The 22,299-nt window shown below is 38.4% G+C and overlaps 2 protein-coding genes across 6 annotated transcripts in view; one reads left to right on the top strand and one right to left on the bottom strand.

Annotated features, from left to right (window-relative positions):
* The first annotated feature begins 73 nt into the window (after positions 1-73).
* LOC113494740 lies at positions 74-5,374 on the top strand. Of its 3 annotated transcripts, XM_026873181.1 has the most exons (10): positions 74-181; positions 490-579; positions 668-782; positions 961-1,623; positions 1,737-1,934; positions 2,251-2,391; positions 2,693-2,873; positions 3,166-3,376; positions 3,648-3,855; positions 4,251-5,374. In XM_026873181.1, exons 1-10 carry the CDS (start codon positions 105-107, stop codon positions 4,350-4,352), a joined length of 1,986 nt encoding a protein of 661 aa, XP_026728982.1. In that variant the 5' UTR covers positions 74-104; the 3' UTR covers positions 4,353-5,374. The 3 variants fall into 3 exon arrangements, with proteins under 3 accessions (XP_026728982.1, XP_026728984.1, XP_026728983.1); XM_026873183.1 differs by lacking the exon at positions 4,251-5,374 and having other exon boundaries at positions 3,147-3,376; positions 3,648-3,761; XM_026873182.1 differs by lacking the exon at positions 490-579 and having other exon boundaries at positions 76-181.
* Positions 5,375-5,772: 398 nt separating this feature from the next.
* The window catches only part of LOC113494741 (axin), a 64,884-nt gene continuing 48,357 nt past the window's right edge, over positions 5,773-22,299 (bottom strand). For 2 of the 3 annotated variants that reach the window (XM_026873184.1, XM_026873185.1), the window contains 16 exons: positions 18,284-18,348; positions 16,193-16,274; positions 15,882-15,987; positions 15,513-15,624; positions 14,949-15,097; positions 14,745-14,859; positions 14,390-14,518; positions 13,901-14,031; positions 12,891-13,028; positions 11,900-12,011; positions 11,069-11,212; positions 10,656-10,761; positions 9,971-10,172; positions 9,518-9,724; positions 8,871-9,029; positions 5,773-8,713 (listed from right to left, as the gene is read on the bottom strand). In XM_026873184.1, coding sequence (XP_026728985.1) covers positions 8,590-8,713; positions 8,871-9,029; positions 9,518-9,724; positions 9,971-10,172; positions 10,656-10,761; positions 11,069-11,212; positions 11,900-12,011; positions 12,891-13,028; positions 13,901-14,031; positions 14,390-14,518; positions 14,745-14,859; positions 14,949-15,097; positions 15,513-15,624; positions 15,882-15,987; positions 16,193-16,226 — 1,968 coding nt within the window. In that variant the 5' untranslated portion in view covers positions 16,227-16,274; positions 18,284-18,348 and the 3' untranslated portion in view covers positions 5,773-8,589. Of the gene's footprint in view, positions 8,714-8,870; positions 9,030-9,517; positions 9,725-9,970; positions 10,173-10,655; positions 10,762-11,068; positions 11,213-11,899; positions 12,012-12,890; positions 13,029-13,900; positions 14,032-14,389; positions 14,519-14,744; positions 14,860-14,948; positions 15,098-15,512; positions 15,625-15,881; positions 15,988-16,192; positions 16,275-17,924; positions 18,198-18,283; positions 18,349-22,299 lie in introns of those variants that run through there. The other variant, XM_026873186.1, reaches the window with a different exon arrangement.

Raw genomic sequence — 22,299 nt, 5'->3', positions numbered from 1 at the left:
TTTTTTTCATTACAATATTTGTGATGAAAATTTTATTGTAAAAATTCAGTAATGTCATAAATTTTCAATCACAATTTTTCACAAAGTCAAAAGTCAAAACAAAAATGGCGGATGAAGACGAAATTGACATTTTAGGAGATTTTTCTTTTAATTCCTGTTTTGCTCAAAATAATCAAGGAATGTAAGTAAATGGGTTCTTTCTGTAGATAATAAGGTAAAATTTATATTCCTATTTAAAATACTTGGTTACGCAACAGTCAATTGGCCGTGTTTGTTGATGTTGATTTGACACCATTCTGCAATCAAAACAACGTAATATTTTAGGGTCTCTAGTTTATTTCGCCTTTTTTTAGTGAAAAGCAATGTTAATGTTCTATTTATTTTAACGATTGATATCGTTTTTTTTTTAAGTCAATCTTTGTGATTAAAATTTGTGTCATAAATGGTCTGATGAAAAACTTGTAAACAAATTCCAAAATATGTCTTTAGACCTTCTTGCTCCAACCGGGAGGACACGGTGCATCCACAATGGCTTTTAGACTCCACGGAGACAAATTGGTATGACAAGCAAAGCAATAGGTTAGTTTCATTCAACAAGTGTACCTATTTATAGATTTACATTATAAAATCCTACTTGCAATTTTTCTAATAACAAAATTATTTTTAGATTTAAGGAAGGATCACCAAGAAAGCTTTATGGCAACAAGTCATTTGACAAAAACTATAATGACTCTCACACAGCTTGGAGTCCGGCTGAAAGGGAGATTCTCATTAGAGAAATGGTATGTAAAGCGTTTATTTACCTCTATAATACTAAATATAGTACAAACAGTAGTTGCATATTGTTTAAAAAAGTGTTAATCAGACCAAATGAACAATTAATTTCCTACAGGACTTTTTAAATAGTGAATGATTTTTTGTCTCATTCTGTTGTATTATTAAATCTTGTCTGATTTCCAGGCAAAATATGGGAGAAATGTACGAAAAATATCGCAAACCTTAAAAACAAAGACTGAAGCAGAGATACAGGCATTAATAGAAGCTGAATATGGAGTGAACTTAGAGACTCCATCATTTGGGCTGGAGAAACATGAGGACCATGACAATGTGCCAGCAGTAGTACAAGAAGAAATAGTCACTGATGATGTCACCAGCATAAATAATATTATTAACATGGTCACCACTGGAGCACCCACAATAACCATGCCAAAGAAACCTTACAGAAAGAAAAACAATTCTAAAAGTTTACTCAAACCCAATGTATTAGATAAAAGCTCTGACCTAATAGCTATAAACCCCGCAGAAATATTGCATGAAGATGACCTTGTGATAGGCTCAACAGAATCCATTGGTTCTGATCTAGAATTAGCTGATATTGTGTCTAAGAACATTGTGAAGTATCAGGCTAAAGTTAAAGCTGAAAAAAAGATAGGTAATCATAGAAGGAAAGTGTCAAGGAACTATGATAAGGGGAGTAGGAACAAGAGTAAGGAGTTGCTGAAGTCACCTCCGGGGAGACAGAGGAAGGACTCCAGTTTGTCTGAGGATAGTTTGAAAAGTCCTAAGATGCAGATAGTATTGGGATCTGGACTGGCCTTGCCAGTGTCTGAAGGAGAGCAAGTGGTAAGGCCCCTTGATCTTTGAAAGCAATTTATTAGCCATAAGCCCATTTACAGAAATCTCAACAAGAAAATGTTTGTCAAAACTCTTTATATACCCTAATAAATTATTTCCAGATAAAAATTGAAAAGAAGAAAGACTCAGAACCAGAAAGTGATATAGAGATAGATGTGGACAGTGATAGTGAGGGTAGTTCTATAAAGACAACACCCAAAAAGGAGGATACTGCTAAGACGGGGTCCCAAGAGGCTCCCATAGCTGTGCCACTCAGCAGGTTCGAGCCTATGCCCAAGAGACATAAGAAAATTAATTTGGTAAGTTTTTAATGCAAGTTTGTTGATAGTAGTTTTGGTTAAATTTGTTTAATAAAGTAAAGAAATTCATCTGATACTGTATAGATTTATCTGATACTATCATTTAAGGTGATGAATCGCCTATGCTTTATTGCATCGACATACAATTATAATTTAATCATTATCATTTTGTTAGTGACATGATTGTAGGGTTATGAAACCTGTAAAACATCAATTGTTAGTTCTTAAACTTGACATAAAAAAGATAATTTGTTATAGATATGCATAGTATTATTAAAAAGGATATCGGCTTATAGTCTGTTATTGTGTGTGCTAGGACGGCGGCGGCGGCTACACCATAATGCACACGGAGGCGGGCGACCTGTTCGCGGTGGGCGCCGAGCCGCGTCGCGAGCGCCCGCCGCGCAAGCAACACGTGCAGCTGCTGCGCTGCCGGACATACAGTGCGGACAGACCGGTGAGCCCGCTCATACCACACAATATTCGGGAAATATTGCTCAGAATGAGTAAATATTGTTCAGTAGGGAAAGGGAACAAGGTAAAAATATGTGGTTGAACTACACATAAAATAAAGACGGGCTCTGCTCATATTATAATTTTTAAATGGATTGGTAAGATTATACCAATGCGTGGCGCAATATTTTTTCAAACTCCGGAAAAGAGGTTTCACCTCAAAATTGTTAAAATGAAAGTCTTATAATGTAACCTGTTACAACATCTAATAGTTGTTAATAATCCTGAAATCTGCCTACATGCAGGCTCCCTTTGAGGTCCAGTTGCACGTGTCGACGCTGCTGCTTATGGACGCACACGGGCACACGTCCCGCGGCGAGGTCATGGGGCTGCTGGGAGGGGCTCGCGTCGGGCCCGCACTGCGCCTGGCCGCATACCGCGTGGCCAGGGCGGCGGCCGGGAGCACGCACTGTGACATGGACCCCGGTAACTACGTTATTCAGAAAATATAGTGTTGAGACTCAAAAGTGATGGGTAATCGTAAGTAACGGGATTCAAACGGAGCGGAGTTTAAGTAGAATGTTGTCACTGAGGTTTTCGAGTTTAGTGATTCCCAAAAAAAAAACCAAATGAAAAAAGGCGAAATAATCATTTTAACATTTCATATCCGAAATTGAATCAAATATGTGTTAACCATTGAATAAACCGAATAATCCGAAAAAATCGAATCTGTAATTTCATGAACATGCCGTTGAGCAGTTTTCCTCCGTCTGCCCAGTGAGCCAGTCCCAGGCGGCGGAGTCGCTCCGCGCGGCGGGGCTGCGCGTGTGCGGCTGGCAGCACTCGCACCCGCAGTTCCCGGCGTGGCCGTCGGCGCTGGACCTGAGCTCGCAGCGCGCGCTGCAGGCCGCGCTGGACTGGCGCCTGCCCTTCGTGGGCCTCATCACCTCGCAGCACTGGCCCACCGGCCGGACCGCCTCGCAGTACCGGTAATGCATACTGCTTTGTATAAACTTTTCACTGAAATACGTGAGTTTTCTGGTGAATTTTCTCTGGCAATTTAATTTTCAAAAAGGGAAATGAAAATTCTATTTATTTTTCTCAGTTTTATTTCTCTGCTATTTTTTTACCTTTTACCCCCTCCCCCAAAATGTATTGCCATATAAAAAGCGGAATTAGTACGAATCTTCCCTCTTCACTTCGACTCTTTGACCACGCTTTAACCACCTTTATACGAGTTGGTTTTCTCAATTTCCCCAGTTGCATCCGCGTGGAGGACGATGACAAGGCGGACGTGCCGACAGGCTACCAGTTCAGCGTGAAGCTGGTCCCGGACCTGTCTGCCGCGGGACTGGCCGCCTTCCTGCAGGAGCTGCGCGGCGTGCTGCTGGACCGCGACAGCGACCGCTACGCAGTGGACATGCTGCACGACGTCTGTCCGCAGGCCAAGCTCACCTATCTAGAGAAAGTGAGATGACACTCATGTCTATTTAGTATTTAGAACATACTTTAACTTGGTATTGGGTATTTGACTAAATCTCTATTGATTCCGCCATATCAATTTACAAAGAATAAAGAATACGTATTATTCATTTTGTCATATTAAAAAGAAAGGAATATTAAAAGCACTTAAGATGATGAAATTAATGGTATTGGGGGCTAGAATCATCACAAGCTAGTAAACAACTTACTGGTAAGTGACGTCACACGAGATTTTTAATTTTTTGTCTGCGAGATAAAATAAAAATGAGAAAGAAAATTAGAGAAATGACGGACTAGACATTTTTTGTCAAATTGCCCTTTGCTGAATTGTTGTATTCCTTTTACTTTGTTTTGTATACTAAAATCCTTTCTACTTTACAGTTCATTTCAAGTGCAACGCATCACCTCCGATCAGCTGGTTACGAAGATGATGACCCATTCGTTAAACAAGTGATACAAGGCATAAGAGATATATTTAGATAGGAACCATAATTTGTCTTTATGGGTTTCGTTTTTGACGCGTACATGTTATGTATGTGGAGGTATTGATGAAATTTTACCAATAGTGGTTATGAAGTCTTGAAGATGCATAAAATATTGTGTTGTGACAATACTTTTGTTGTTTTTGTGTCAACTGCGATGGCCATGAGTCGTGTGTTACATGGCCTCTTATGAAACAATGTTGATGTTTGGATTGAGCTTTGAGCCATTTAAAGTCTGTAAACTGAAGTTATAAATTGAGTGTTACGTTTTGTTCCGAACAAAGTTTTTCTATAGTACTTTGTATCTGCAGAAAATGTTCTGATGAATACTTGAAACAGGCCTTGTATGAGCCAAGTTAGCAACTTGTGAAAAATGAATAGGAAGATACGATATTTCTATAACTTAAATGCACAACTATAATAGTGAAATTTAATTGTCTATAATGGAATTATATTTGTAGGTGTATAGACATCAATAAATACGGATTTAAATATTGTGATGTACTTATATAATAAAGTAGTGGCTGAGATACAGACTGGTGTATTTTAAACTTCTTAATCACTCTTAGAGCTCATAACTGTTATAGTATTAGATAGAAAACAATTCAATGTGTGCTATTTGTAACTCGTTTTTTTGCAGATAGTAGGTTTTAGACTTATTTTTGATCTGTCTACCTCTTTCACCTAATAAATAGGTGATTTAAAAGTATTCTGTATTGAACTTCACGTTCAGTATCATATTACATTATCATAGTAGGTATATAGATAAAGTGAGTGTTTGTAGGACAATAACGAGCTTCTATATCTTTGAAATTCCATGTAAGTTTAATAATTTATTGAGTTTTTTGTAAATTTTATAATTATTTATATTTCGGCTATTCAGTATTAATACAAGAGTGTATAATTTAATTGAATTTAAATTCTAAGATGATATTAAGTATTAGTTTTTTCTTTATGTTTGAATCTAAATAAAATAAATTTGCGGTTAATAAAACTACATTGACTGCATAACGTAATGCTGTACGCTCGTGTAGATATTCAATTTTATTAAAATATATTCAAGGATAAAATGTATTTAATATAATTACATAAACATTTCAAGTGCTCTTTAAAATAAATACAACTCGAACTGATGAGGCGTTTTTATTACAATCTTTTCAAATATTTTCCTTCTATCCCGCCATTCTAAGGCACAAATTAATGCACTTTATTTGTCCCTTGTTTTCTTGATGCATACGTGTCGACATGCAATTCCGAATTTAAATTTTGGATCGTTGTGGTTTCAGAATGGGTTATTTATTCAGTGTCTTCAGTGTCTCTGCGCATTGAACCTTGCCTATTATAACACCGGTCTCAATAATATGGATACTATTGCATCTTGGTATAATGGGAAATTGTAGAAATTAAATAAAAATCAAAACCATATGGCACAGTTCCAGTTTATTTTTTAAATGTTACATGTGCTAGATAAAAAAATAATACAGTCCGATTAGTGAAATTCTTTTACTTTAACCATCGGCCGCGGCGAGCGGCGACCGCGTGTCGTATCGTTGCTGAAATTAATACTTAGGTTTTATTACAAATCGTTACTTCCACGTTCGTACACTCTAAATTGGAAAACATTATATTTTTTACAATTTTAACAAGCATTTTTAACCGACATAGTTTTGAGCCCATGGCTAACTATTCTGCTAGTATCGACTCGATACATTAAATCGCAGATTATTTTATATTCGTATTATTGTAATCGATTCAAGTATCGTTACCGACAGCACAGAGTTTCGCCTCTGTTGGACCTTTTTGGTAGTACATAGGTACTTACACATAGCAAGTGCCTTGTATAATATAATTTAAAAACGATATAGTAATTCATCTATTTATACAGTCATATTGTCAAGTGGCCGGGCGTCGCGCGGTCACTGTTTATATTACTGGGCATTATAAAATGTACTGCGTCTCGAACACAAAATATTATGATTATCGTAAAAAAATTTGAGATGTACCATTGAGTGGCAATATACACAAGAGATGAGCTTTAGACGAATTGGCAAGCTTTATAAATCTTATAAACGAATGGAAAACACACTGGCAGTGATTAAATAATGTTGTGTTAAATAAACACAATCTAGATTTGAGCGACGTCTAAAAACCGATTCTTATGGCATTTTGGTCATAAATGTTATGTAAATGCACTCGCTAACAGAATGTAAAGGAAGTGTTCTAAAACGAAAGTCATCGCAATCACGATATTTTGTGTTCGAAGATGCGCGTCACAACGCAACCTTAGGCAATAAATAAAAAAATGATTTGTTTAATTAAATTAATAAAAAATAAAAAGTTCGAAACGATCGTAGCGTTACTTCTATATTTACAATGTGTTAACTTACAACTAATTAGAAGCATCAACTATGAAAATTTTTATCAACATTGAAGGCACATGATTCCGCACCCGATTCTCGTCATAAATGTGCATAACATTAGGTGCACTCTCCGCTGGCAACACTCTTCTGTACTTTTATTTTACATGGCAACATTGCAAATTATATCACTTGTCGAAACTTCGTAAATTATGTGGATGGAGGGGTAAACAATTTAAATATTTTATACGAAATTCTAACACGGTTGTCATATCTTGGATACGTTAGGACACATACAAAATGTGCATTACTTAGTCTGCAGTAAGTTTTGACAAGCAATACAAGTTGTAATGTTGGTACATAATGGACCGGACGTGACATGCTAACTTACACAATATTATACAATATGCGAAATAAGTACTGGTATCAAACGGTTGGCGCTGCACGACGCTTGTTGGTCACATTGTATACAACAGTCTGGGTTAGGTGACGACGCTTAGTAACAAGGCTGGAGCGACAAGTTCCGTGCAACACAAACGTAGACTAGTTAATAATATGAAAGTTGACTTAGGGAAACTCAGTTTGGCAATGATAGTGTAGCAAGTACTTGTGCTCAGCTCACTGTGTGGTTGTACTCAGTTGTAACAACAGTTAGGAAACGAGAAATGAAGAGTAACAACAGTTTTATTGCGTCACTGGTATAAGAAATAAAGACTTAAATGAAAATGCAATAGGAAGTTTGATCTACGAGTATAACCGCACGGGGAACTGAGCTCGCAAAGACCGGTCGCAATCCAGAATAAACAAATTTATTCTTACAAACTATTTCGCTAATTAGTTCTATTCACAGCTGCGGAACGGAAATTATTTATATAAAAACATTGTCTCCACTTAACAAGAGGAGTTTTAAAATTCATTACATTGATATTTGATTGAGATCCCGTCGTGCATAAGATTGTTTTGTCAAGAATTTTGAATCGAACGGCGAACGAAGTGAAAACATGCTGGTGACTGACCAAAACCCTTATAAGTTTAAAGGCAAAAACAAAATGAACAAGTTTTTTAATCGTAATTATTGTCAATAAACAGATTTTGCATTGATATGTAATTTAAAAACTAATTGTACTTCGCTTAAATTATATAAACTAGTGAGCCAGTCGCCAGCATGTTCACTACCTGTTCGGTATATTTCATTCTCTCGTCAATAATTACGAATCCCCAATTTCAACGAAACTATATTTTATATTTAAACAGAACACGTCATATTATATCTAAAATATTAATTTAAAAAATATACAAACTAAGCAGTCATTCATGTAACACTAGGAATATAAAAAAAATGTTTGCATACCGTCATTCTGCGATTTAAAAAAATATCGTACAATAGTAAGCGTACTCAACTAGCTCGTAGTAAAAAAATAATTAAAATTAATTAAAAAAGCTTAAAGAGTCAATGAGGAACAGAATTTATACAATGTCGCGCAGTTATACCTATTACGATTACACTTATCGTAACATTTTTAAAATAAATAATTTATTTAAACTATAGCCGCCCTGTCGTCGCTGTACAGTGTTTTAGAAAGTTTATACTTTGCTTATGTAAAACTAACCTTATTATCATCGTAATAAAATTAATAGCGGCCTACGCCCACGTATAAAAATAATATATAAACCCTCACTGGTGTGAGCGCAGTGAGACAGGGCGACGTCAGGGCCGCGCGGGCGATACAGTTACAGACACGATGGCGGAACGACACATTCGAAAATGGACCTGTGTTTGTTCAGGTGACTACTTTGTCCGTTGATGCGCTGGTACTTGAGTAATTGTGTAGTAGGTTTGGTTCCAACGTGAAGGTGTTGTGAGCGTCCTGTGCGTGTGGTCTAGTCGATGCTCTTGACGCGCGCCATGACTTTCCCCTCGAACATGGGCAGCGTGTCCGAGTCGCTGCTCACCTCCTCCTGGATCACCGTGTCTAGGTCAGCGCAGTTCGTCTTGAAGAAGTATCTGTAAGTAGAAGCAAATAATTTAGTAGTGATCTTCTTAAAAAAAGCTCATAATTTGCTCAGAGACCCAATAATTAAGGACTCTGTGTGCTTCCTATGCTAATAAGGATAATTTTATGAATTATGAAGTTAGCTGTATAATGCGTGTGTTTACTGACCTGTAGTTGCCCTTCCGTGGCAGGTATTCCTTGAAGGTCCGCAGCGTGAGCGGCGAGGCGGGCACCTTGAACCGGTAGGGCACGTTCTCGTCCAAGAACGTCACCACCACCACCGTGTGCGCTTCACCAGCCCCGCTGCTGGACTTGCTGCCGCTTCCACTGTACACAAAAAGCAACATGAAATTTGAAGATTTATTTAAGACATCTAAATAACCACGTTTTTAAATGTCACTCAATTCAAGTAATATCAAAATCGGTTCAGCCTTTTTATAGTTTTAAATTGCTTTGTCGTCGGGTTAGAAGCTGCCCTGAAAATTTCAGCTTGCTACCTTATCGGGAAGTCTCTCAAATTTGACTTACAAAGTGAGTGTATAAAAAGAAAAGGGGAAAAAAATGAAAATCACGTTGCTTATTTTAACGACCATCTGGTATCGAAGAAACCTGGCGTCCGCGATATCTTCGATCTTTTTCGTTCTTGTTAATGTTAACGCTAAGTGATTTTGCGGGTTACTTTTACTCCCTGTAGCGTTGGATTCTCGTGACCGACCTCCTCGGCGCAGCGCAGGCTGTTTTTTAATGTTAGACTGGTCGGTTTTATTGGTTGTGAGTGTTGAGTGCAAGCTAGTGCTAGTGCTAGTGCTACTGACCGCGTGCGCGGCGTGGGCTTGTCGCGGCGGCGCAGGTCGTCGCGCTCGGCGGAGGAGCCGCGCGAGGCCAGGTCGCGGTGCGCGCGCCGGTCCAGGCGCTCGCCCTCCGCCATCCACAGCAGGATGCGCGGCTCCACGCCGCCCGCCTCGCTCACCACCGACACGCCGCTGTCCGTCAGCTCCGTCACCGTCTTCTTAGAGAACGACCTGAACAACAATATTATATTAGGAAGCGTCCAAACAACATCGACGAACAAAAATGTTTTACTGTAGTTAACACTATAGTAAAACATTTTTGTTTTTGGAGATGGATAAAGTTTTTAGATTCTAGACAATTGGGTTTTTAGGTTTATTCTCACCGTCCTTTAGAAAATTAAGTCTTCGTGGCAGTCAATATGTGGCATTTGTTATATAGGAATGACGATAGCATGAAAGAGTTGTTTGTAGTAGTACCTGCGCGTGAGCGAGTGCGGGTGATGCAGCGAGTCCGGCGGCGCGTCGTAGTGTCCGGAGTCTGCGGAGAGCGCGGAGGGCGCGCGGCGGGGCGCGTGGGGCGCGTGGGGCGCGTGGGGCGCGTGGCGGGGGCGCGCGCGCCGCCCGCCCGGCGGGGACGCGCCCGGCGTGCGCTCCGACCACACGCGCGACACGTGCTGGTCTGCACACACAACGAACGTTACATACCACAACTGTACCTCAACACCTTGGTGCCTAGTACCAACTCACTCCAGGATTTTTACTTCCTATAGTTGATATTTTGATCGTAATTCATGTAGCTTTGGTATTCAAACCTACTTCAATGCTGGCTGTAAGTAAAGTTGTCTATACTGTCCATATTTATAGAAAAAATCGATTTGAATTAAACATTTGACTGCGTAAATCATAATTAAATACAACAAACTACAATTTAGCTATACATAATTTTAACATGCGTAGTTAAATGAGCAAATAACTTATTTGGAAATACTACGACATATAAATATGTATCTGTTTTGAATTTCAAAGTAAAGTGCTTAAACAAAAACAGGTGTACCCCAAGGATCAACCCTGCGCCCCATAAGTACCAAAATATATATTGACATTTTATCACACAATTTCCAATCTAATTAATTTAAAACTTTGCATTCAAAATCAAACTTACCGAGTATATCTTGATCGTTGTCGTCATCAAGCTGCAACTTCTCTCGTATAGCCGCCGCCACCAACTGCGGCGGTAACGCTTGACTTGACGCCTCCTCGCCGTCACCCTACACAAATTTAAGTTTAGTAAGTACATGTAACCGTTCATTATATTTAGCAATTAATAGCACTCTCAGGATAATTGGTGATGTCTTAAAAAAAGATGTATGCTAAGAAAAAAATACCTTGCAACATACTTTAAACAGAGTGGTTCGGGTAGCTAAAGTTATACTTGGTCTACTACGTGATAACTTTTTTAGTATTTTGTAAAGGCAGCTTTCTATGTCATAATAAACAAAAAAATACCAAAAGTTTTGACCATTCTTCAGGGACCACCCAAGAGTTGTTTATTTTAACCATATTAACAACATTTACCTCAGCCAGTCGTCTCTCGAGGCGCTCCTTGGCCTCCTGGTCGCGGCGCACTCGCTCCAGCTTCTCTATGAGCAGCGGCGCGAACTCCGCCGGCGGCAACACGCGCAGCTGTTCCGACTGCACTCGCTGTGTTCGCGGGATCATCTGTATAAAAAACGGCAATGTTTTGACAGTTTTATAGTTAGCCTAAGTATGGCGGTAGCTTTTTCATCTGCATAATATGGTGATCAACATTCTTTGAACACATCTAATGTGTTCTGAAATTAAGGCGCTGTTTATGGCCACCGACATGCAACGACATCTATGCGTAGTCAAGTTAATACGAACTTGGGTAGAATTTTCATGGTATTTGTAGCCGAATTTTGGTCAAATCTAAACTATTTTGTAACCCGGTTCAATTGCTTTACGGGAACTGTATTATAATTCCTATTCTTAATCCTAATGTATAATTTGGGAACAGATATGCCGTTTGTAATTCTGTATATGGAGGGCAATATTCATTTTGCTATAAACCATACGAAGCGAAAATTGAAATACAAATTTGACAATGAACATGTATACGTCATAAAGATAATAAATTCAGTGTGTTCGTGCCTTATCAACAGTTGGATTGATAGATTAATAATTTACAAGTGTGCAAATTGACCCTATTTGATTTGCGATTTATTAAAATACCGTTTAGTTTGTTTGGCGTATTAAAATTGCAATTTTACTTGACTTACAGACAGATATCTCACTCTGGTGCCTCAAGTATGCCATACGAGAACGTTTTGTTCAGATCAGCGACACTGTGTGGACAAAATGTGAAGTTCAATAGTAACGGTGACTCACCATGGCGGTATCCTGTTCCTTGTTGATGACAGCGTTGCGGTCGAGCCCGTGCAGCCGCGGCCGGTGGCGGGACTCGCGCGACTCGCGGACGCCGCGCACTGACATGCCGTCACTGTGGACATCAGAATGATACGTTACACAGGCGAACTAAGATTGAAGTAATGGAAATTGTTGAGCGTCTTCTCTGTGGGCTTTTATACTTTAAGATAACTTTTATTCATACTTTAACGTTTTTGGACACCTCAAATGTACCGTTTCGAAAAATATTGTCAAAATTTGTGTGGAATGCTCTGAAATAGATTTGTTTCAACACATTTCAAAGAAAAATATCTGGAGCGGAGCTCAGAATTTAGATTCATGCGGAGTTTTTTTGGCATTCTAGGTAATCTTTATTGAATTCAATGTTTGTTATAGGGTCATCATCTGATGCAAGTTAATAAATTAAGTTCATCACACGGATGGGTTCTTAATGATCGATTAGTTTAAAATTAAGGAGTAAAGCTTCAAGTAAAGGGTTCAAAGATTTAAAAATAAAAGAAAATATTAAACTTACCTCTTGTAGATGTCAAGTCTTGTATTATATCTAACATTGGAGCTTTATATGTTCGCACTTATTGATCAAAGCATTCGTTATGAAACATAAATGAATAATTCATCGACTTGGTTTAATTCCAGCAGCGACACTTATGTATTTTATTAAAGATGGATTTTATATTCACAACAAGTCAAGATTTTTTGTTGGTCTAGCTACATTTTGCAAGAAATATACTTTGCTTAGCGACTTATGTACATTTTTACTCGTGCTTATTACTTTTCTAAGTACTTCTTCATCTACTGAACATTCAATCAGGATACTAAAGGGCGCCATTTTGCTCAGTATCGTTCCTGCATAAATCTATACGGGTTTTAGTCTAATGTACTGTTCATATAAAGCTCCTATGTGTAAAGTACTATCCGGGAGTGTCGTGTGTGAGTGTGTCTGTGTACTCACACGCTGCTGCCGGACAGCGAGACGGCGTCGCTGTCGGTGCGGCCGCTGCTGAGGCTGGCGCGCTCCGAGTCCTGGCGCGAGGCGGGGCAGTAGCCCGCGTACGACACGTGCGCGCTGTACACCGAGCGCTTGCGGTGCCTGACCAGCCACTTACGGGAAGCGAGGGGCGGGGGAGAGGGGGAGGGCGTAAGGACGAGTGATGATCGCGAAATAAATTTATCAAGGAAGTTAGGAATTTAGGATGAGAATTTGTAATTTCGGATTGAGTATGCAAAATTTTAACGGATTTTTTTGTAATATTTCATTTTACATCGGGTTATAGCCCAAATGAAGATCGAATATCAAAATTGAAAGATAAATCAATTATTTTAATAGTATTGATTTAATTTTTTATTGTTATTTAGCATTAAAAACAAGGTAATTTTAGAGGAAAAGGAAGAGTAAGGGGTAAAATATGTAAGGTGGCAAGACCAGAGCGTTTAGCGTGTAATGCGGCGAGGGCAGCGAGCATGCAGGCGCGGGACAAAACATGGGGGCAAACAATACACGGGTACATCAGTCAAGCTGACGGGAGCAAATCAAATATTATAGGCAAGTGCTGGACTCGCTCATGCAATGCGGGGAACACTCCATGAACTATAACACTATGTGGACTAAATGATTGTGTTTTGATACGTCAGTATATTGTTTATAATGATAGTAATTTGGAAAAAATAACTGTCGCTATCAAAACAGTCTAAACTAGTTCAAATCTATTAATAAAATTCTCGTACTCATAACTAACAACAAAATTAAACAATAATCTATTTAACAACACTATCTAAAAAAACAACAATAATAACAACATCTAATTTTAAAATACGAGTACAGAACCGAAGACATTGCATTTAAATTTCAAACTTATGAGTTGGAAAAAAGGTCGATTTTCAAATACAACGTTTTTCTATTTACTGACATATCTATATCTAGGGACAACGTGTATTATGTGGTATATAAGGCTGTCTACTCACGGTGCGACGTCGGAGTGCAGTCGCCGCGACTGCGTGGCGAGCAGCGCGTCGTGCGTGAGGCGCGCCGCCGGGCCCGCGCCCGCGCCCAGCTCCTGGCCCTCGTGGAGAGTCGCCAGCCCGCCCACCGGCATCTGGCCAGGAATACACACATGGTAACTTACCTATGGATAACTTAAAGCTCCAGTAACAGGGATGATGTCTGGGTATAAAATGTAAAAATCTGTATATCCACATAGATAACTAAAAAGTATTAGATACAATAGATACTAATGTTGAGTGGAGTGTTATTTGTTTAGAGAAGTTTCCGAAATTTGTCTTTAATGTTGTGCTAAAACATACATTTTGATGTAACATGAAAAGCTAGATATTATTTAAGCACGTCTGACAAGACAGTCATATGTCCTTCAAGGAAGGTACAGGTTTTTGATACATACTGTATACATCGGGTAGGTTAAACGTTTATAATGGAGATAGTTATGTGTATGGTACCTCTCTGGGTGGATGTGGCGGCGACGCGTCCGGTGAGGACAGCGGCTGCGTGGCGGCGCTCACATACGACACGTACGCGTCCGAGCGCAGGAACGACTGGTACGTCGTCTCCGTTATCGCACGCGTCACCTGGGACACGGACCACGGGTGATTAAAGGTAACCACAAATATGAAGAGTGAAAGAGAGAATACCGCTTCAAGAAGTACTCTTACTACACTTCGAAATAGGTTTATCACTTAATAGACCCTCTCATTTGAAAGAAGAACAAGTTACTAAAGTCGTCTGTCGATCGACACGACCTGAGACATTGCTGACGTGTTGTAATATGTTTTGTATTATGATGATTACGCTTACCTCTTGTTCCATGGTGTCGAATATATTCTTCTCGATGTTGGAGCCATCCTTAAGGCTCTGCTTCACATGCTGCTTCAGCTCCTCGGGCATCGCTAGCTGAGACTTGCGGAGGAATCTAAACAATCACATTCATTATCAATGTCGTTTGTCGAAAACACATCACAAACATATAAAAAGTCAAATGTTTAGTGACTGTGTACTCACTTGTATATAGCAGAGACGACCTGCCGTATCTTGGCGGGCTCGCCCTCCTGGCGCAGACCCTGAACGGCGAAGTAGAAGTTGAGGCGGTCGACGTGCAGCCCACCGGCGCCGCCCACGTACTTGCGGAACAGACGTACGCCCTCCGCGTCCTAACACAACGGATATTATTTATTTATTTATTGAATAGAATAGAACGGTAAAAACCAATTACACTACTCATATACACATAAAACATAACTTATTATCAAGATCAGTAATTTATATCTAATCGGTACAACATACGAAATTTTAATATAAATTAAAGATATGTTAGATACTTAGAACTTCTTAGATGCAAGGAAAACTTCGGGAAAATTTTCATATTATCTTTAAATCTTGGGAATTTTAATCTTCCCCAAAATATTTTTATTCATACGGGTTCTTTCAAAACAGAAAGAACTCTTTTAGATCGAAAATTAACATAAGATCAACTTAAAATTGTTACAAATAGCAGTGTTTCACATTCTGTTCATGGTGCAATATTTAAATAAATGTCTATATATAATATGACAATGATTAGCTTACCTCGAGCAATTCGTGCAGGCTGCGTGCCCAGCGCATGTAGGGCGGCGAGGCGGGCGAACGCGCCGAGCTTCCCGACGAACCTTCCGTCTGCTCGCGCCACGCCATATTGACCCTGACGTCACACATCATTTAAATTATTGTAAAGCATCGCAACCTACAACTAACTAAAAGAAGACAGCCATGCGATAAAGGGGGAAAAAGGTGTTGTATTAACGTTCTTTTACATAGTTTGTAATTTTTTTGAGCCGTTTTCAGAGAAAAGTCTTCTTTTTAGAATAAAGGTAGACAGACAGTTTAACAGACCCTTTAAGTTCAACAAACATAATTGAAAACAACTACCTCCACTTTTTTTTATGAAAGTAAACTCACTTGGACAGATGTGGTTGTGTGAACACATATTTGGACTGAGATTTGTTCTTTTCCTCCCCAGACGCCGGCGGCAGCGACGACCTGTCAGCAAGCTTGTGCTCCCAACCTGTACGAAATAAAGCATGTTTTTATTGTATAAAAATAATCTACGTAAAACATCACAAATTTTAAAATTGAAACTGCACTTATTAACAATTTTAACATTAAACTTTAATCACAACTTTTGTCTTACAAGACAAACAGGTAAGTTGCTTACATTGCATGTAATTTCTGAAAACCTTTAAATGTTTTAAGCAATAATATAGCGTTACCTTGCGGGTGGCCGCTTATAGGAGTGTGGCTCATGGCGCACAGGCCCTTCTCCCACCCGCGCGCTGCATGGCGAGACACCACCTGCAGAAAACAAAAAATATCTTCAAATTCAGTCACTTAAAATCACATCATGTACACTGAAAAATATATCAAACCAAACTTCTTTTACACTGAACATAAGTTTATAAACATTTCTCTAAATTGACACTTTTCTGCCAGAAACCCCCAATGCTAACATCACAAAGTAGATCAAGTTTTATACACTAATTTACCTCAAACTTTCTCAACGGATAACTGCTATTCAGACGTTTCACACCCATTTTCTATTGTTAAAGCCTATTCAATTATTATACTTGCTTGACTGAATAACATAAACACTTTTTACTGTTAGGATAAGCCTATAATATCAAAAAGTATAAAAAACTTTATGAATATTCCCAAGCGTGCCGTTCATACATATTATGAAACAAGAACCGCACACCGAGCCACAGCAAAAAATCAATATGGCAAACAATAAGGATCATATCCAGTGTATTTGAATTGTATAAGTAAGAGAGGGACAGCAAACAAAAATGAGACGGGTAGCTAAAGTCAAGAGTCTCCATCATCGATCGGAGCTGGGAAGAAAACATCACACCGGAGCGTTACATGCTATAGAAACTTATTATGAAAGCTATACCCATTCATGATAATCTACTTAAAAGTAGGAATAACATATCACATTACTACAATCTCTTTACACAAAATCATACTTCCGTCAATTTACTATTCAACAAAAAATATTTATTAATTTCTACACAATCAATCCTTAATATTGCACAAAAAAAGGATCATACCATAATAAGAACATGTCAAAACAAATTAAATCATAACTTCATGCTTCAATAAGCAAGTTATGATGAAAAAATACATAATAGGGCCCCAAAAACTATAAAAGACCTTACCATATTCATTGTGATTAGACAAACAATACACTTTTGTGCAACACAAGTTTATGGAATTATTACTGAATATTAAAACTTGATAGTAATATTTCTTATTGTGTTAAACTCTTTTAAAAACAGCACGACTGCACAACACAGCGGTAGTGGTCCGAGTGAAAGATCTATAGACGGAGGCTGAATGTTCAACACAATAGGGTCCGGACTAATCTCATGCCCTTATAATTTGTATAGTGGTAGGGTTTTTGTAAATATTAAATCAATAACTGACTAAACTTTATAGTGAGTCAATATTAAGTGGGCCTAGTGAAAGTTTATAGCTATTTATTATTACTTATTTGTACTTTCTATTCATGTCAAATTATTTTGTATACTTTTTCGCGATTAAGATAGGCTGTCTTTAATTTTAAGTTATATTAAAAAACAACTTAATTTACCAGGAAAATCAAAATTGTTCCAAGCCCCTGATGATGCAAGCGTGTTACGAAGCGTCACATTGTACAAATTCAACAAATTTTCATTGAACATGACGGGCATAAACACAGGAAACAAGTTGTAAACAAAGGCACGGCTCGTAAAACTAATGTCGCGGTAACAATCGCAGCGTGTCAAATTTTAAATATAGTATTAGCCACAATCGTTGAACTAGATTTTATCTGATAGCAGATCACCACATTCGGTATAAAGGTAATAAATACTGTTTATCCCGAAATACCATGCCTTAACCCGGAAGGGCCATATTAATAGAACTGTTATGAGTGAAACTTAACGCAAAAACTTTTGTCCTTACTTATCACAGTAGGTTTGAAGGCCGCTTTGAACGTTGGCTGACGACATTAATTGAAACTTTCTTCCAAATTAATAATAAATTAGCTTGCATCGGTTTTATAAACAACAGCGACTTTGACATTTGCTTGACAGCCTACCATAACGGACAGCTGTCGCCCAACGCCATCTGTCGACGACGCTTGGAACGGCGTCGGACGTCAGAAAAGTCTTAACTCAAAGCTTCTCATTTGCATGTTACGCCAAAAAGTGCCACTAGATGACGGTACTTGTTACAAATGTATCACAGCGCGGGAAATGTGAAAATTATTAGCAAAGTCAGAAGTAATGAAAGGGTAAAAAACAATGACAATTAATATGTACCTGTGTAGCAGCTTAGCGCCGCTGCATTTCTGTCTTGTGTTTAGTCTCTTATTGCTTCGTATTATCTGTAAAAAAAAGAAACAAATTTTATTTTTTTATGAAAAGATTTATTATATTCAAAACTTTATTGCAGACTTCAATAATATCAATATGTTAAATAGGTTGTTGATACCTATACGTAAGCAGGTGTATGGCCGCGTCAAGATATTCACCTTTTGAAGGCAAATTAATTTGGGGATTCCAACTCGATTTACAGATGAAATGAATAGATATCAAAGACGTATCTCTGAGTGAAGCTCTGATATTTGATTTCACGAAGATCAGACGGCAAAATTGATTTGTCAAAATCTTGTATGGTATTGTAATTTGACTGTTACTAGAAACTCGGAATTATTGACGTCACTAGTATTATGAAAATACCGATATAATTAATTAAATACCTACGTATGTACATACAAATTTAAATTGTATCATATTTCTACTACTTTATAAGCAGAAGCTGTTTTACGAAAAGAAAAGAAAGAAATCATAACCAAAAAACCTTATTATAATCGAATAATAAACATTTTAACGTTAACACATCAACAAAACATATTCAAAGAGTTTAAACACATTTACCCTGCTAATTATTTTAAAGTTGTTAATTGTCGTTGTATCGATACCGAAACATCCTTATAACTTCATTAACTGAAGCGATTAATCGACTATCGATATCGATAAAGGCCCGCCCCCAAAGCGTCATTAGCTGAGAGCACGCACTAAGCGACTCTTTGATGTGCGCAAACTTTTCGTTTCCCTTTGATTGGCATAATGGAACTGTGCGTTGTTATTACACTAATTGAATTTTCGCAAAGTCCGAGCCGTATTACTGGAACGGATTTAGTAACATTCTGTTTGTACCTGTCTGTGTGCCAAGGGGATTTTAATTCATTTGAATTTCGATCATTCATGCTTAGTTTAACCATTAGTGCGGATTCTATTTGGGTTAACGTTTTCAAAAGTGTAAGATGGAAATCGATTCCTTTATACGATTTATTTCAATAAATTAGAATCTGGATTAAGCTGTTTATAACATAAAAAGCAAAGATATAAAGTTTGCAAGTTGTCGACGAAGGTTTTTATAACTGTATCAATGAGTAAAGACAAAATTCTCTATGAAGTGAAGTTAAAAGGGAAAATACGACTGTATGATTGGTTTTACAAGTCTGCAAGATCAAAGGCTCAGTAGTCCTTTCATTTCGGGCCGCCATTCGCGGATTACATTAAAAAAGAGAAAAAGAAAAATGTAAAAGTTAATTATAGGTATTTAAGTGAAACAGTCACAGATAAAAGAATCACTGATTACAGACTAAAGCCTAAATAAATCCTTTGAAGAGGTTTTTGCTTTTATGGCGCGTTGCTTATGTATTAATACGACTTGTAAAGAATTACTTAGAAACAAATTGTTTTCAGTGGAAACATTTTTTTACATGCCCTTCCTTTTTCCAGTTTATAATTTATTTCTGGCATTTAAAGTATTTTTGTGGTGAAACAGATTTGCAATAAGTATTAATAGTCAAAGATTAACTAGCTCTGCCGCTTTTCCAAGCCATGATTATGCTTATAATTAACGCGAATCTTTGGCAATCCGTATATCGTCCCAAACATCAATAACATGATAGTTGCGAGCGGTAAGTAACAAGAGATCAAAATGATAAGGGTACTGATTCATCGTATTAGCGTTCACTCATCAAAGGGGCTCGGCCACTTTGATCGGCTGCTTCCTGAGAAATTCCTTTGGCACTAAACAACACACTAATCAATCGGGAGGGGTACACCGTATGCCCAATCGGAAAAGGCATTAAGGGCAATAGTTCCAGCTTGCGGTAAACTGTTTGCGAGGCCGGGAGGTGTGGAGGCCGGGTGGGGGATGTTCTCGCCGCACATCAAAGGCGGCCCGAGACAAAGCTTGAGGAGCCTTTTAACTTTATTTAGCGGAGTGGTAAGTTTAGCCGGTCGCGAATCGCGCAGGTTAAAGAGTAACACACTCACTTTGAACCGGAGCCGTGGGGGGCAATGTAGGGCTGGCCCAACTATTCTACGGTAAACTATAACAAGTAAGGCGAAAGATGATAAATAAATGTAAGTTTCTGAGCGCAAAGCATTTTAAGGGCTGAATTATTTACAGTCAACATGTGGGCTTAGTTACTTAAAAACAAACAAAATCTATAACCGCAAATATAACTTACAGAATATTTCTAATCATAATAGAATCTAGTAATTCTCGTAATAAAGCTCACAAAAGCGAGTGCACTTTTCCATAAATTTCCAACGATCGCAACGTAAACGACAAGTAGACTCCGACAACGAAATTAATCCATCACATCATTTAAAAAGCAATTAAATTTAGATGGTCGGTACCGTGCGACCGGTTTGTCGTAGGTCGCGGTTCGTTGTCAACCCTACGTGAGGGTGGGGGTATCAAACGGGCCGCTAATGCCGCCCGCACCGCGCCGCGGCGACGCTTTGTCGGCGCCCTTTGACTCGCCGATGATACCGCGCACCACCTAAACCTGCAACTCTTTGGATACGACAATGTGGGGAGTTGCGATTTGTCGCACCTTCTCTGTCGTCGAGTGTCGGGTGTTGCTAAGTCAAGTGTATGCCTAACAAATAACGAGAGAATTGTTTTGACTTGCTACATAATAAAAGTCCCCTGAAGACAGCAGGTCTCTTAATAGACCTAGTTATTGATGTAAGAAGTCCGTACTAACTGTTGAGGTACGTTTTCATGTCTACAACCCCTTGAATATGTTACAATTATTCGTACATTTATAGGATTTGTATTGATACTCTCAGCAGTTCTCAGTATTCAAGCTTAAGTCAATGCAGCTACAAGATAAACGCAAATATAAGATGATTAGACTTCAAGATACGTACGAGAGCTATATTTAAAGTCAAAGGAAATAAACCACATTTAAGTGACTAATCGCGGTAAGCCTTGATTCAAAAGATGTCTCTATTAAAATTTCCAACTAGTATGAATGAAGTAGAATATTATTTATGAGAAATACACCATAGAGCCAGTTTAAACAAACTGAAATATAGTGCTTAATGCAATGATTCTCGCAACGGAGTATAGATTAAAATCCTCAAGGAAGATGAAGTTGACAATCAATTGTAATTCCACCAATAACCGTCGTTGTAATCATTGTTTATTCAATTGTACTAATTCGATGAAGGAAGATCTAGCAATGATATTAAATCTACTGTAATATAGTAGGGATTTCAGTCAATCAAACCATCAGCTTCATCAGGAACTATCGTTTGATTGACGCTGCATATCGCAAGGGGGCCTAGATAAATGTCGTGAGAGATGTTGCACTGCCGCTGTCACACGTGACGTGACTCATTGCTCTCTCTGTTAATGAAATGGTGTACAGGAAGCCTTTGGAAACTTAAGTATGGCATTTATCGGATTGTCTCATAGAGTCCCTTAATTTTTCTTGCTGCCAGGCTTTATCTCCATAATGACTGTCAAAACTGATAAATATTAACATTGTGTGGTTTAAACCAAACAAATCGTAACATCTGTCTTCACGTAAAACAGATCATCTAACGTAGCAAGTTAATAAACCCGATCATTAAATGCAGAGAATGGCGCAGGGCGACAGCGGCCACAACGCCTGCGTTGATTACCATAAGCCGGGACAAAGCGACGCGAGCGCCCTTTGACGAATTAGCCCCCACTAACATTACCTATGTCCGTCCCCTGCAGCGGCCGCGAGCTTTGTGACTCAAACGTCTATATTAGCATTCGATTTTTAAAATGGTTTTGATATCATACGACTGGATCTAAAAAAGACTTGTATTTTTTTTATTCGGCCAGTAATGTTTTGTTAGTCTTTAATTCATATGAGCTCCTTTCCGGAAGCAATCATGGTCCAAAGTGAACTTGTCAGTGCAGTTTGAACTAAATAAAGAAATAAAAATTATCCATATTAAACATAACAGGCTGGTTGAGAACAAGGCTCTTA

This window comes from Trichoplusia ni, chromosome 6 (assembly GCF_003590095.1).
Source record: "Trichoplusia ni isolate ovarian cell line Hi5 chromosome 6, tn1, whole genome shotgun sequence".
Classification (NCBI taxonomy): domain Eukaryota; kingdom Metazoa; phylum Arthropoda; class Insecta; order Lepidoptera; family Noctuidae; genus Trichoplusia; species Trichoplusia ni.
The sequence above is the reverse complement of the archived record's forward strand: the minus strand, read 5'-3'. Positions and strand labels throughout refer to the sequence as shown.